Source organism: Saccopteryx leptura, chromosome 7 (assembly GCF_036850995.1).
Source record: "Saccopteryx leptura isolate mSacLep1 chromosome 7, mSacLep1_pri_phased_curated, whole genome shotgun sequence".
NCBI lineage: Eukaryota > Metazoa > Chordata > Mammalia > Chiroptera > Emballonuridae > Saccopteryx > Saccopteryx leptura.
The window spans coordinates 68,281,314-68,297,272 of NC_089509.1; the positions used below are offsets into that span (position 1 = coordinate 68,281,314).

Here is a 15,959-nt window from a genome sequence, read left to right on the forward strand (position 1 = left end):
TGAGAGAGAGAGAGAGAGAGAGAAATAGGGTTACAAACAGGGACAGACAGACAGGAAGGGAGAGAGATGAGAAGCATCAATTCTTCATTGCAGCACCTTAGTTGTTCATTGATTGCTTTCTCATATGTGCCTTAACTGGGGGGCTACAGCAGACTGAGTGACCCCTTGCTCAAGCCATTGACCTTGGGCTCAAGCTGGTGGTGAGTCTTGCTCAAACCAGATGAGCCCGCGCTCAAGCCGGTGACCTTTGGGTTTCGAACCTGGGTCCTCTGCGCCCCAGTCCAATGCTCTATCCACTGCTCCACTGCCTGGTCAGACCAGAAGAAATTTTAATTATTAACCTGATCTGTTATATTTCTTATTTCTTACCATAATTGTGTTTTAGTATTTTCCAAGAATTGTTTATTTAATAACTAACATTAAGTGTGGATCAGTGGCTTACATTATATGACTTTTATGTGAGAGTATGTTGGATAACCCATGTTTATTCTCAAGGAGCATGTAGTCTGTGTGCAGTACACGGAATGTATGACAGATGTTTAAAACACCTATGCACAAATTTTAAAGAAAATTGGAGTAAGAGAAAAAAAACAAAAAGCTCCTAGGAACAGCATTGGGGTACACATATAAGAGAAGTGTCTTGGAGACTCAGGAAGAATAACCCACTGGGCAGAAGAATTGGGATATGGAAGAGAAACTTTTTGAAAGCTATGGGCATCGGAGTGCAAAGTTGAGATTTTGGTTGTTTGGAAATTGAGTACTTGAGTAACTGTACTGATATGAGGTAGATGCATTACTGGAGAATAAATCCACTATAAGGAAGAGAAAATAAGAATGTTAGCTGTTATTTCAAATAAGGATGATAGCTTAAACCTTTGAGTAGTGAATTTTTTTCAGGCTTGCTGACCCTTGGGAGTGAGGTGTTTTTGTTTTTTTTTTTTCAAAAAAATGAAATTAGTTCCAGTTACAATTTTATTAACATAAATCATGTTTGTTTGATAACCAATTTATGAAAACAAGAAGAACATACATTTGCCATTTTTTAATGTTACCTTACCCGTTTTTAAAATAAATCGATCATTCTCTGGATGGTCAGGAGGTATGAGGACGTACATGAACGTTCTTACTACTCAAAGGTTTATGGGTGATAGGTCTTTCTGTCTTCTTCATTCAGCAATGACGTAGGGAAGTTGTTAGGAAATAGGCCCTCAGAGAAGAGCCTTGGCTGCAGTATAATATGGGATAAAACTCTGGGGAAATACCCTAGTCCTAGAGAGGATGTGATCAGAAGGACAGGCTGCAGGCATTAGTTTTGAAGAAAGAGACACAGTTTTGTTCCAGTTTGGAGAAGGAGTGATGGGGAGAGGTATGGGGAAGTTTGTAGGTGCTAGGGAAGAAAGTTAAGCAAGTTTAGTCCATTTTTCTCTGAGTGATTGTCATGTGTTGGATAAAAATGTGATGGGTGTTGAACAGGGAATTTAAGGAAAATAGTAAAGGTCTGGAGTAATCTTAGTGAAAATCGGAAGGGTTGCTGATTCGGGGCAGTAAAAGCAGTTTTCAGTAGCACAGGGTCTCCTACCAGGGCCACAGCAGAGGTAGGAGACCCTAAAAATATAGAAGTGTTGTATCTCTGGCATTTTGTTAATGATGCTTATTTGACTTCTTCATCATGTCACCTGCTTTCCTTTCACAGGTTCAGGAATCATTGCAAGCCATGGGGAGTAGTGCTGACAGTTGTGACAGCGAGACAACAGTCACTTCAGTTGGTGAAAACCTTGCCACACCCACAGCGCATGACCAGCCTTACTTTCCTGAATCTGAGGAGACCCTCATTACTCTTCAGAAGGGAAGGGCTGCTGACAAAAGAAGGTCCGATAGCCAGGCTTTCCCCCTGGGCGAGACTGTGGAGAATACAGGAAGTAAACAGCCCACCCGCAGTGCCGGGGGTCCTGTTGCCGAGGTGACTGCAGGGGAAGAGGACTCATCTCAGTCTCCAGCCCGGCCAGAGGAACTGCCGCGGGAGGCCAGTGCGGACAGTGACGCGAATCCAGGCGCTGACTGCGAGTTTGTGCAGTATACCACACACCATATTCTTAAATCCTTGGCTTCCCTTGAAGGTAAAGGCAGTGAGAAGGGCTCCGGAAGTCTACCTGCACCTCTCTCTTCTGTGGACAGAGTTAACACAGCTTTGCAAAGAGCGCAAATGAAGATCTGTGGTCTGTCTGGTCAACGAGTAGGGCGTAGCTTGGTAAAATCAAAAGACCTGTTAAAACAGAAGTTACTATTTGCCAAAGCCGGCTATCCTCTAAGAAGGTCTCAGTCTTTACCAACCACCCTGTTGAGCCCAGTAAGGGTTGTGTCCTCTGTCAATGTTCGACTGTCCCCAGGAAAAGAGACCAGATGCAGTCCACCTTCCTTCACCTATAAGTACACACCTGAAGGGGAACAGGAGTCGGAAAAAGAGCCGGTGGAGCATGACGGTCAGTCTGTAGTGAAATCCACTATTTTCATCTCTCCTTCTTCTGCGAAGAAAGAAGAAGCCTCTCAAAGGGAGGCGAACCAGATGGAGGAGTGTCATCACCGAAGGACTCCGACCTGTTCCCTCTATGCTCCTGGGCCCATGTCCCGGTCCGCGTGCTCCCTTCACTCCCTGCACTCGGAGTGGCCGGAAAGGCCCCTGTGCGAGCACATGAGGACCCTGAGCACTCGCAGTGTCCCCAACATCTCCGGCGCCACGGCCTGCAGTGCCTGCAGCTCTCCGTTCGGCTGCTCGTACTCACACAGACACGCCGCCCACCCTTACCGGGTGGGCTCTGTGAACCCGCCCTCCGCCATTGAAATGCAGTTGCGGAGAGTATTGCACGATATTAGGAACTCCCTGCAGAATCTTTCACAGGTATGAGGAAAAGTAATAGCTTTCTGAACTTTTTAATTTTCCCTTTTATTGAAATGAGCTCCTTTTAATTCACTGAGAAGCTAGGAAAATAGTAAAGGTCTGGAATAATCCTAGTGAAAATTGGAAGGGTTGCTGATTCGGGGCAGTAAAAGCAGTTTTCAGTAGCACCAGGGTCACAGCCTGGGTGTGACCCATTAGGCACAAAAATCAAGGCTCCTCACCTGTATTTTCTACCACGCCTGACCTCGTCTCCACCTGCCCTCCTCCTGCACTCTCCCCTCCCATCTTGGGAACGTCTGTAACTAACACTGGGCAGGGGACAGTTCTCTGCTCCTGGTCTCCCTTCTCCAGAAGATATATTGCCCATTAGGTATTGCTCCCTTCTTAGCCTCTGCTCTTTTGTCCCTGTTATTAAAAAGCCTTTCCTCTCAAGGACTTTTTCTCCGTTTCTCTGCCATTTGACAGCGTTCACCACCTCTTCCTTTCTAAGTGTCCGTGCCCTTGGCCTCAGTGGCGCCGTGTGCTCTGGTTCTGCTCCTAGCTCTCTGCCTAAGCTTTCCCCTTCACCTACTGACTCCTGAGGCTGTTTCCTGGCTCAGACTCAGTCTGCTTCCAGTGGATTCAAAGACTGAAACTACCCCAGGAAAGGAAACAATCAGGTAAAATGTGAACTTGATTAAAAATAGTTTGAGTGTCTTATCACTTTTAAAGTCATTCCTCTCGGAACTGTTAGTGGGCTAGAAATAATTCCGCCTAAAAAGCTCTGAAAATAAGTAAAATGTCCTTAGGGTTGCCTTTTATATTTCATATTTCTTTTATAAATCTCTTTCTGAACTACTTATATTTAGAAAGTTAAGGAAAGGAAGAAAATGGCAGTGTAATGCAGTGGTCATAGTGCTTAGCTAGGGAGTCAGGAGGCCAGGAACATGTATAACACATCTCTTACCATGACGACAGTAGACAGGAAGCCCCTTTGAGAGTAAAAATTAAAGTCACTTTTCAAGTTATGTAGTAAAATGTAAAATATATTTTCTTGTAAATGCAGATTTCATATCGTCATGACCGTTATCTCCAAATGATTTTCAATCTAAACAGAGTGTGGGTGTTTTTCCTTTCTCTTTACAAAATGGAGTTCTGTGGGAGTGAGGGGTTTAACCTTCCACTCTAATGGCGTGCGGCTGCAGGCTCCAGGGCCCTCGGCCTGCGCTGCGCGGTGCACCTTTCTGTCCAGGCCCGCGTGTTCCTCTGCTCTGGGTGTGTCTCCTCCTGGATGTCCCATCAGTGTCTCAGCAAATTAGTTTCTGCTTGCCACCTCAGTAGACAGATGCTCTCTGTGACCTGGGCTCTGCCTTCCTCTCCAGGCTTATTTACTCCTCGTGTGTGAGCCAGCCGTCGCTGGACTGCACGCAGGCCTCTGAATCGTGCTCACCGAGGTGGCTGGTTTCACATATGCCACCTTTTTTTTTTCTTTTTTTTTTTTTTTAATCCTGGTACCCCTCCCTTGCCTTTCTTTACCTGACAGAGTCCTGTGTACTGTTAGGGCTGAGCTCAGGTATCAGCACCGATACCAGATTAGGTATTTCTTAATCTGGATTTTTGTGTTTCCATCATAGCACTCCTCTCCACCCCAATATTATAATAATTTTTTAACTTCAATTTTTTTCTTACACTCTGAGAATACTTGAAGGCTAGGAATGTCTTTTATCTTCTTTTTACCTTTTTTTCTTCACTGCTTAAAGTAGGGGCATATAGTAGACACTCAAATGTCTAAGAATGGTTGTAATGATTGATTGCTATGCTCTCCAAGTCTGTAGTCCTCTTATGTCAGAATGGCATCTGCTATTGCTTCTACATTGTTGAGATTTGTTTTTCTGCTTTCTCAAGACAAGAGGGAAGCTCTATAAGACATAGATGAACTGGACACGTTTCTTTGCTTCAGCCTCCTTCCAAATATACTGACTTTCCTGAAACATAGGAATAACAACACGAAGGACTGATTTATTTGGTTCCTGCTTACAATAGGAAGTTTTCTTTTGTTTTTAATAGTTTTGCCTCATAGAGAAAGCTTATGAAGGCCTCAGTCTCCACCTTTCTATCACTGTAAATAATTTGGAAATAGTCATCGTAACACTCATTTGTAACCATGCCTTTACTCTCTTGAAGTACCCGATGATGAGAGGACCCGACCTCGCTGCTGCTCCATACAGTACTCAGAAATCATCTGTCCTACCTCTTTATGAAGTAAGTTCCTCCCTAAATCATTCTGTTACACAGCAGTATGTATGATATAGAAGTATAATTTTGTTATATTGTATTTCAGAATACCTTTCAGGAGCTACAAGTAATGAGACGGAGCCTGAATTTATTTAGAACACAGATGATGGATTTAGAATTGGCAATGCTGCGTCAGCAAACCATGGTTTACCATCACATGACTGAGGAGGAAAGGTGAAAGTTCATTTTGTCTTAATGTGGCTCAAAATATTTTTTATTCTAAAAAGCACTGTCAACTTTTTTTTTTTAATTAGGCTTTATTTATTTCTACTGCTGTGTACCCCTTTACCTGTTTTGTGAACCAGCATAGATAAAATTACTAAGTAAACCTCCCTGCCTTCAGTGTGTCAGGAAGCTAGTGGTTGTCATCTATTTTCAGTGTTTGGAGTATCTATGAGAAAGAGAAGAGGGAGAAAGACCAGTTGCCCTGGTGGTCACACCAGTTGTAGTTGCTGTTGTGCCAGTTTCTAGAACTTGGAATTTCACTCCCTTCTGATAGCTGGTGAGAGAATCGTGACGATGAATGCCCATGCTGTTGTACTCAGACCTTGTGCCTGTCTCATACTGGCAGGTGTGAAGTTGATCAGCTCCAGGGTTTGCGAAATTCAGTCCGAATGGAACTTGAAGACCTGGAACTGCAGCTGGAGGAGCGTCTGCTGGGTCTGGAGGAGCAGCTGCGCGCGAGGCACGTTCCTTCTCCCTTCCGCTCTGCAGCGCTCATGGTACGGTGCCCTGGGCATTGTCAGTACTCCTCAGTAAGGGCTGGTTTATAGTGCGCCACGTAATTTGAAACAAATATCCTAACGTAAAACACCTATTTTAATGGCATTAGAGGCATGCAGAACTTTTAAGGAGTCTTTCCTCAAAACCAGTTGAATATATACCTTGTGATTATTTTCTGGAACATTATTTAGTATATTTAGAAATACATTGAAAAATTCTAATTATTATTTTTAATAATAGAGAATAAGCAGCAATACAAAAATTTAGGGGTTTTAAAGGAAAATGAGAATGAGTTAGTGAATGACATTTAAATTGTATTTACTGCATGTAATTGCAAAGAATGCAATATATATTTCACTCAGTTTTCTTCCCCCCTTTCTTGCCTTCGAATAAGTAACTGATTTCTTTAAGCTTTTTCTTTATTTTGTATTCTTTTTGTGTGTGTTTTTTTTAAGGAATCAAATAAGATCTTTGTAAAGGCGGAAAATATGTACAACTAAGAGAATAAAAAGGAGCCCTGTTTATACTTATAAAAGTATCACTCTTTATACCTCTCATGTTCCTTTCCACAAAGTTTGAACTTAAACACTTATTTCCGCTGATATCTTTGCAGTTGTTGAATATATTGTTTTGAAATGTTGAAATAATGAACTTTTCTCTGTTAACTAAATAACATATTTGATTTTATTATAAATAAATGGATAATTACAGACATGAATATATACATTCATATAGAGTAGAATAGGAATGTGTTTGTGTGTGTACACATATGTATGGATAGAATAGAATAAGGCTATTCTATGTCATTGATGAATATCTTTTTCCATAAAAGGTTTTAACCCACTCTGAGAAATGTGTTGATGATAGCAGGTGTTATACAACTTCATTCACAGTAGCACATTGTATAGGATCTCATGACAGTTGAGGGTAACCTTTGTGACATAAAGGAATGCTTTGTGGTAATAATTAACTAATTTATTTTATTATAAAACAGTTGCAATTTGAAAATATTTGTATAATGTATCTTCAATATATAGAGAGATATATATTTACATATACATATGTAAACTGTTCTTACTTTTCAGGGAAGGTATGGCAGTAGAAGTGCTGATAACTTGTTCTGCACTTCCCCGTTGAATGTAATGGAACCAGTAAGTCTCTGTCCTTTTAAATCATTAGGGAAGACAATGATAAAACATTTCATAAACACCACTTTCTTACTGTAGATGAAGTATGTATTTTTTTAAATACAGAATTTCATTAAGTTATTTAAATTTATTGGAATTGAGTTTGGCACTTCTGAAAGTCCCTTGCCACCTTAGCTAATTAATTCTATAAATGTCTTATCTTTATGGCCTATAAAGGAGATAATGCATCATAAAAAGTATTTAATTCATACTCCAGGGGAAATGTTCTTCCACCCTCTGATTCTAGGTCCTTGGTAGTTGGAACTGTAAGGATGACTACTTTTTGAACATTTGATTTTTATTATACATTAAACAAATTAGTTTATTTGAGGGCAAAAGCATTATAAGTAGCTCTTTTGTTTTTTAATAGTTATTCTTCCTTACAAGTAATTTGAACACCCATGTGGTACAAGTAAAATTTTATCTAACTAGATATTCTAGTTATACATTTTATGGTTTAATCTCACTATGAATTTAATTTTTACTTTCACTATTGTTACAAATGAAATTGTATAACTAATGAATGAATTAGAATCATGTTTTTACATATTAAGAGACTTTGGCAATACTGCTAGGATTTTAATTTGTTTTAACTACCAATCTTAATTTCAAGACAGAAGAATTACAGTTTTTCTGATCTCCAGGTCACTGAACTGATGCGGGAACAGTCATACCTGAAGTCTGAGTTGGGCCTGAGACTTGGAGAAATGGGATTTGAAATTCCTCGTGGCGAAAGCTCAGAATCTGTTTTCTCACAAGCAACATCGGAGTCCTCCTCTGTGTGTTCTAGTCCCTCTCACGCTAATAGGAGAGCTGGAGTACCTTCTAGTGACTTACCACGCAAACCCAAGACCCATCGGCTACCAAGCAAGAAAGTGTTCCGAGCATCAGTGGCTCTAACGCCAACTGCTCCTTCTAGAGCAGGCTCTGTGCAGACACCTCCAGAAGTGGAAAGCTCTGAGGAAGCCGGAGCAGCTGAAGAGGCCTTGGAGGCTGTAGGACCTAAATCCAAAGTGGAAGAAGGGTATGGAAAAATCCCACTAATGCCAGCTGCTGAGGAAATGCATAAAAATGCAGAGCAAGATGAGTTGCAGCAAGTTATACGTGAAGTGAGTAACATCCGTCCTCAATAATTTATTTGGTAATATGTGTTAGAGGAGGTTTTATTTAAACATTAATTATTTATGAGATATTCCTTTGATTCAATATATTCAGTAATTTTCAGGGAGTTTTTAAATTAACCTTCCTTTTGGTCCAGCTTATATCTATTACACTTGATCTTAGCCAAAAGGCCGAGAATCCATAAGCTTATACCTATTAAGAAATATTTTTTAATATGTGTAATGGTAGTTTTGTAAATTTCATACTACAGTGTGAAATCATTGCAATTCTGTATTCACTCTGGTGAAGAAGGTATTTGTAGAGTTTGAAATAAATATGTGACAAACTCTTTAGATCTCTTGATACAATTTTAGATCTCTGTTTACACATTTGTAAAGTGAGGGATTACAATTTAGATCTCTTCCAGGATGTTAAGTCAATTGGCATGAGAAAATGGTGTTGTGATTTTAATAAGTATAAATAATTTGATCTGTTTGGTTTAGTGGGTGGGGAACTAGGGAAATTTTATGAATTGTTAAAAGATGTAAAAATGAAATGAAAAAGTTTACCCTGGCAGATAGCAGTGTGCAAACCTGAAGCATTTAACCATAGTTCTAGGACTAGGTCATCAAAAAGACTGCAAAAATTTAGGAAGATGAGTAATAAAAGGCCAAAGTTAATTAAGAAAATTAGCAAAATATCTGTTGTTTGGCATTAGGATCAGGTAATAAGGAATAGTATATATAGTTAAAAGGGGAGACCATGTTGTTTCTTAATATTTCCGTCATGTTTGAGACGAATTCATATTTTCAAAACAAGCATTATAGCACAAGAGATCGGATGTATGTAATTTCTTTTCCTGACATGAGATACCAACTTTTAAAGTTTAGAAGGTCTTAATTCTGTAAAGTTCTTTGTCCTGCAGATGTAATTACTTTTCTCAGCTGGTGTGGCTGGCTGATGCTTTATCAAGCCTGTGCATGCACCTTTGCTCAGTCTGGTATGGCTGATTATCACCTATTCTTATGTGTGTTCCTTGCCAAAAATCAGTTTCTGAGTGAAATTAAGTAAATTGTTTTTCTTCATGCTATTATTTGGTAACTGAGAAAGTAAGTTTTAAGGTTCTTTTCCCCCCTTAGAAATGTGATAATTTTGTTCCCTTTAGCTTGCTTTGGTTTGAGAGTTTTCTTTGAAAATTCGACTTTAGGTTACTTACTTACCTGTCACAAACACTCCCATGATGCTCATTTGAGTCCTCATTTTTAAAGTCATTAATGGATGATCTGATGTGTGTTGTAAGTAGTGTTCTAGGAGTAAAATAATCCTAGATGAGGCGCTGATTCTTTGACAAAGAACATAGCATATAGAAAGTTGATTGTTCTCTTGGTTCTAGAGAATTACTTAAACATCTTTGAGAACGTCCCACTAAGAAGGGAAGATTTTACAGTTTGAAGACATTTAAACTGACATGCAAGGCAAATGTTTCCAAAACTTTTCAGAACTTGTTACTAAATCTGTTAACTAGAAGCTCCTTAATTCACTAATTCAGAAGTTTGTATAGTTTGGAGAAAGTTGGACTTAACATTTACCCCATTTACCCATTTACTGTCTAAAAAAAAAGAGTCATCAAACAAAATATATAAACCAAGCAAGGTGAAATATATAGTTAGTTTAACCTAAGAAAATAATATATGCTTTTAAATAGTTTAATTGGTAAATTTGTCCAATGCCATTTATAATTTAAAAAGTAATTTATGTTAATATAACCTTAGCTTGGTTGCCAGTTGTATTATTAAATTTTGTTTACAGAATATTTAAAATTCAGATTAGTTTTGATTCCATTCATTTCAAATCTACAATCTTTTTTATCTAAATATACTTGGTACTGAATTCCGATTATTTTTTAAGCTTATTGTATCAACTACCAAGAAAATTAAATTAGATTCTGTCTTCCCAGTAAATTCTGGACTCCTGACCCCATTAACAAAGGGGGAAGCAAGTTATAAGTGTGGGTTGAACAGTTTTGCAGGTGAGGATTAAGCATGTTCGGCAGACACTTTCAGGGAAGTTTTCTTATTTCACTCATTGGTGCATGAAAACAATGATTGTCTGTCAGGCCTTTGTTTCCATCATTTCACCATATATGGAATTTTTGAAAAGAATGCTTTTATTGTTTATAATGTATTAATACAGTAGAATTTTTCTTTTGAAGGACAGTATTTCAAAAAAGTCCTTTCAGCCAAATGTTTGATATACTTATTCAATAATAAACTTTTCTCAGATTAAAGTTACTTCTTTTCTGTGCAGATTGTATATATTGTGCGGGAAAAGTACTCTCCTGGAATTTGCCCAGGTGGTTGTGATGTATGTAATCAGTGACCTGAAATTGTTTAGTTACTTTAAAAAAATGAAAGTAAATAAATAAAAAGATTACTTAACAGAATGAGTGCACATATGCCCACAGTGGCAAATTTAACAGAATTAAATGTCAAAGTGTAAACATAGATTGCTTTGTGTTTAGAGAGTTGTTCTTTGTTCATTGAAGTTGGTAGACTTCAGTCATGCCTTTTAGTATATTCATTACAGTTCATCTGACACGCTTTAAACATGTGTTTGGTAAATGCCCAGCTTGTCTGTGTTCTTATAACTTCTGTTAATGATCACTTGATAATGACTGCCATGAAGTCAGCACTCAGTGGATGCATACTTCAGACTCGATCTGTCTCTACTGCCAATGAGCATTCATTTCTTAACCTCCAGTAGCCTGTCTGCGGCCTGTGTCACTTTTGGAAATTGTGCTCCTAAAGGCAACTTTACCATCCATCTCAGTAGTGTTTTCTCACTCCTAATCCTTCCAGCCTCTCTGTAGCATGGCGGACTTTAGAACTAATTTATTTGTTCATACATTAATTCAATAAATTGTTAAAGGCATTTTAGTCATTTTCGATGCTAGTTTGTAGTCCTCTGTTTTTCTCCTTTCTGTTTCTTTGTACATGTGGTATGATTTCTCCCTCTTGTGCTCCCTCCCTCTGTCTCTCTTGCTCTGTCATTGATTCAAATATTTATTAAGCACTTATTGTATGCCATGGTACAAATACAAAGGAGACACAGTTCTCTTCCCCACGAAGCTCACAGTAAACGCTTTCCATTAACTCCCTAGCAGGAACTGTCTTGTTAGCTAGACTCCTTTTTGCTCGAACCATCTCCTGTGGGGCTCTTGATACAATTTTCAGTTGTCTCACATCTGAAATCTTCTTTCCTTTTTCCTGACCTGCTACATTAAAGCTTACTATTCTCTGAGAATCTTTATTTTCTCTTCTTCTAGCCCAAAGTAGTCTGTCAGTTTTCACAATTTGTTCTGTTCTTATGTCATAAATTATTTTTCCTCAATATTTTATGAAACAGTATTTATTTTATGCCCATCTAAGATTATAACATCCTCGATAGTGATGACTTGTATGCTTTACTCCAATAATGTCTGTACTCCCCAGATATGTTGACATATATTTTTGGTTGGTAAATGATAACTTTTTGACAAGTTTCTTTTTTGAATGTTGAAGAATGAGGAGATATAATAAAATCACATATTGCAATGAACTACTCATTGTCTCTTATAAATAAAGATGTGCAGCTGTTGTGCTTATATATTGTGGCTAAGAGGTTCTGGTTCTCATGGTGTTTGTATCTAATGTATTTGTTTAGAAAATGAATCTGAAGTGCTATAAACTTAAAGAACTTTTGATGATGTTTAAAGTTTAGAAATATTGGTAGAAGGCAAAATGAGAAGCTTATATTTATTCTATATATTCCAAGGATTTGTAGCTAAGAAGCGTTTGTTTTTATGTTTACTTATGTATAAATCTATATATTGTGAACCAATTTTGCATGACAAGTTAATGCAAAGCCATTTTGGGGAAGACTTCAGTTGAAATATGCTCAGGATGTACTTAGAAACATTTTAGGAAATAGATCAGGCTGACAGGAAACTGTGGAAATGTAGAATTTTTAAAAGCTGGTTGAGTGTCTCAAGTACTAATTTAGGAAGGCATTATCAGTTTATTTTAGGAAATACACATTTAAAGACTTTACAAAGGGCTACTTGGAGGTGACGCTATATCTAGAGAGAAAAAGGCATGCATAGGCATGTTTAGGCATTAGGAATAGAAAATCTTGGTGGAATTGTCATTGCCCCTAGGTCTATTTGCCTTTTCCAGAAATAAAGTGAGGTGTATATTCTTATCTGAAGCTAAAGTTTCAGACAGGTGACAAACATACCACACAATTAATGAAAAACTTATTTCTTTAGCGCTTATGGTCATTTAAATAATGTTTTCATGTTTTAAAAATACTTTTCTGTGCTAAATGATCATTTCTTTTCACTTAGAAGTGCATGTTAGTTTAGAAAAACATACAACTTTTTTAGATACTCCACTTTCAGTTGATATAAACAGACAGTATGAACTGTATATTGTTTTGCCACTAATGGGTTTTCTTTTTTTTATTTAAATAAATTTTTATTAATGTTAATGGGGTGACATTAATAAACCAGGGTACATATATTCAAAGAAAACATGTCTAGGTTATCTTGTCATTCAATTATGTTGCATACCCATCACCCAAAGTCAGATTGTCCTCCGTCACTTCCTATCTAGTTTTCTTTGTGCCCCTCCCCCTCGCCCTGACCCTCTCCCACCACACTCTTGTCCATGTTTCTTAGTCTCGTTTTTATGTTCCACCAATATATGGAATCATGTGGTTCTTGTTTTTTTCTGATTTACTTATTTTACTCCATATAATGTTATCAAGATCCCACCATACTTCTTTTTTGTGGGGTGTTTTTCTTTTTTCCTTTTTTTTTTTTTTTTCCTTTTTATTCTTTATTAATTCTCATTAGTGCTATCAACAAGACCACCCTCAGATGCCAATAAGAAAAAGGAAATTGAATATTATGGATACAAAAGATAGAGAGGTAACACAAATAGATGTGGAAAAATCTAAGGAGAAAAAATTTAACATATTAGAAACCTTGGAGCTAAACGACAGAGAATTTAAAATAGAAATCCTAAAAATACTCAGAGATATACAAGAAAACACAGAAAGGCAATTTAGGGAGCTCAGAAAACAACTCAATGATCACAAAGAATATATTACCAAGGAAATTGAAACTATAAAAACAAATCAAACAGAAATGAAAAACTCAATTCACGAGCTGAAAAACTAGGTAACAAGCTTAGCTAATAGAACAGCCCAGATAGAAGGTAGGATTAGTGAAATAGAAGACAAGCAACTTGGGGTTTTCTTAACAATGAAAACCCTTGAGTATCCTGCCAATTTCCATACAAAGGTGAACACTAATGAAAACCATAGAAGTGAACCTAACATTTCATCACTTCTTCAGGCTATTTTGTCATGAAACAAATTATTTAATAGAAGTTTTTTAATATGTAAAGTAATACTTTCTAATGTTCTCAAGCTAAGAAATGTGATATTTTATAATATAGTTGTCTGAATTATGGTCGACCAGACCAGGAAGTCTGACCTGTGTGAGGCTAGATGGACATGATTCCCCACGCTCTGTGTGTTGTTGCTTGTAGGTTCACATGAATGTTTTAGTTTTCTTTAGGGTTTAGATGATTGCAGGAATTAAATGTTAGTTATGTTTATTTGAAAACAAAACATGGATTATACTCATATTGCTAAATGCTTCTTTTTCTCTTTTTTTTATCCTAGATTAAAGATTCTATTGTTGGGGAAATCAGGAGGGAAATTGTAAGTGGACTTTTGGCAGCAGTGTCTTCAAGTAAAGCATCTAACTCTAAGCAAGATACTCACTAACTAAAAGAAATGAAGAGGTAAATTTACGGAATTTCTTTGTTTAGATTTATGTAAAGTAGTTTTTAATACTTTGTTTTCTTAGTACACAGGTCTGTTTCTCTAATGAAATTTTAATTTTTAGAATGTATGTAATATGTTTCCTACAATGTGAAAACCTCAAGCAACCCCTTTTGAAATATAAGCAAGTCAAAATTTATAATCCTAACCTCTAACGGATTGTTACACAGGGTGTGGGGCAAAAGTAGCTCTATAGTTTTTAGTATGGAAAATAATACAATAATTAATAAATAAAATACAAAAATAAACTTTGTTTTCTATACTCACTACTACAGACCCACTTTTGCCCACCCCTGTATTATGTCACTTTACTGCAATTTCATTATGTAAATAAATGCTAAAGTTCATTATGTAAATAAGGACTTTCAAACCCAAGTCATCTTTTGATTGCAATGGTTATAATCAGTGGTCCCCAACATTTTTGGGGCCATAGACCTATTTAATGTCAGAAAATATTTTCACGGACCGGCCTTTAGGGTGGGACGAATAAATGTATCACATGACCGAGACAAGCGTCAAGAGTGAGTCTCAGACGGATATAACAGAGGGAATCTGGTCATTTTTTAAAAATAAAACATCGTTCAGACTTAAATATAAATAAAACGGAAATAATGTAAGTTATTTATTCTTTCTCTGCAGACCGGTACCAAATAGCCCACGGACCGGTACCAGTCCGTGGCTCGGGGGTTGGGGACCACTGGTTATAATGACATTACAGATGTACAATTTTTGGGCTGGGATTTTGAGAATTAATCACAAAGTCTTAGTACCTTTCTTAATTTTTGTTTTTTTAAAGAAATATATCCCATAGGTCCATATCTACTCATGTTATAATATATATAGAATTGTTTTATGTGTTGTATTTATATAAATGAATTACTTTAATTTTATTTCATAGCTCTAGTTACATTTTATAAAATACAGTATATATTAATAGTAATAGTTGGTGAATGCCAAAGTCAATAATACACTTCAGTAGAATAATGCCTTTAACAGAACTAAAAAGATTCATTCAATAGAATACGAACACAGATATATAATTTGAAAAATATATAAAATAGTTAAGGAAAATAACTAACAAAATGTTTTTCAAAGCCAGGGATAAAAGAATTATCTCTTAGGAAGATGTGTAGAAATCAGAGCAAGACCATGTGTGCGTGCGTGTGTGTTATGTGTGTGTGTGTTTAGAGGATATTCTCATTTCATTTTTAAAGAATCTTTTAGTAATATTTGAGAAATGTGTAATGTTTATTTTTCTCTTTTAGGTTGGTGTGGATTTTGTATGAGCTGTGTAATATTGGAGGTATCAATGCTATACACTGGTGGAGGTGTTATTTGTGCTTCAGAAGACCTGCTGCCACGCTGGGCTGCTGTATACAGTGTACAACGTTTATTTCTCCTATACATATCTTTTTTAAAAACATACATAGAAACTTAGGCACTTTGCTGACTTTATTTCTTTTCTAAACTGTCAAAAGTGTAGCCATTTGAAAAGCCTAATATTTATTTGTATATCAATATTTTCCAGTCGATTCCCTATATAGAATTAATTTTAAAACTTGAAAACTTCCAGACTTAACCAACGTATTAATAACATATTTCTTCAGACTAGCTTCCTTAAACACTGACCTCTATGAGGTATTTACTGTGCAATAACTGATTCATTTTTTGAGAGCTTGAAACAACCAATGATTTTCCCTCTACTGCTATTAATTAGTATCACTTCCAAGAAGAAAAATTGTTCTGTTGTGAAAATTTGCTCAAAGTTCTTAAGGAAGTTACAAATAGCAGTAGAATAGACTTCTCATATGAGGTTTCTTACAACTACTTAATGTTCTTACACTGTAAGCATTATTACTTTACCCAAGACAAATGTTATTTTATTA

The 15,959-nt window shown here is 36.9% G+C and overlaps 1 protein-coding gene across 2 annotated transcripts in view; it reads left to right on the forward strand.

Annotated features, from left to right (window-relative positions):
- The window catches only part of ITPRID2 (ITPR interacting domain containing 2), a 37,797-nt gene extending 22,331 nt beyond the window's left edge, over positions 1 to 15,466 (forward strand). For both annotated transcript variants that reach the window (XM_066344831.1, XM_066344830.1), the window contains exons 11-18: positions 1,694 to 2,896; positions 5,060 to 5,137; positions 5,217 to 5,344; positions 5,742 to 5,892; positions 6,979 to 7,044; positions 7,725 to 8,189; positions 13,912 to 14,033; positions 15,339 to 15,466. In XM_066344831.1, coding sequence (XP_066200928.1) covers positions 1,694 to 2,896; positions 5,060 to 5,137; positions 5,217 to 5,344; positions 5,742 to 5,892; positions 6,979 to 7,044; positions 7,725 to 8,189; positions 13,912 to 14,016 — 2,196 coding nt within the window. In that variant the 3' untranslated portion in view covers positions 14,017 to 14,033; positions 15,339 to 15,466. The remainder of the gene's footprint in view (positions 1 to 1,693; positions 2,897 to 5,059; positions 5,138 to 5,216; positions 5,345 to 5,741; positions 5,893 to 6,978; positions 7,045 to 7,724; positions 8,190 to 13,911; positions 14,034 to 15,338) is intronic.
- Positions 15,467 to 15,959: the final 493 nt, after the last annotated feature.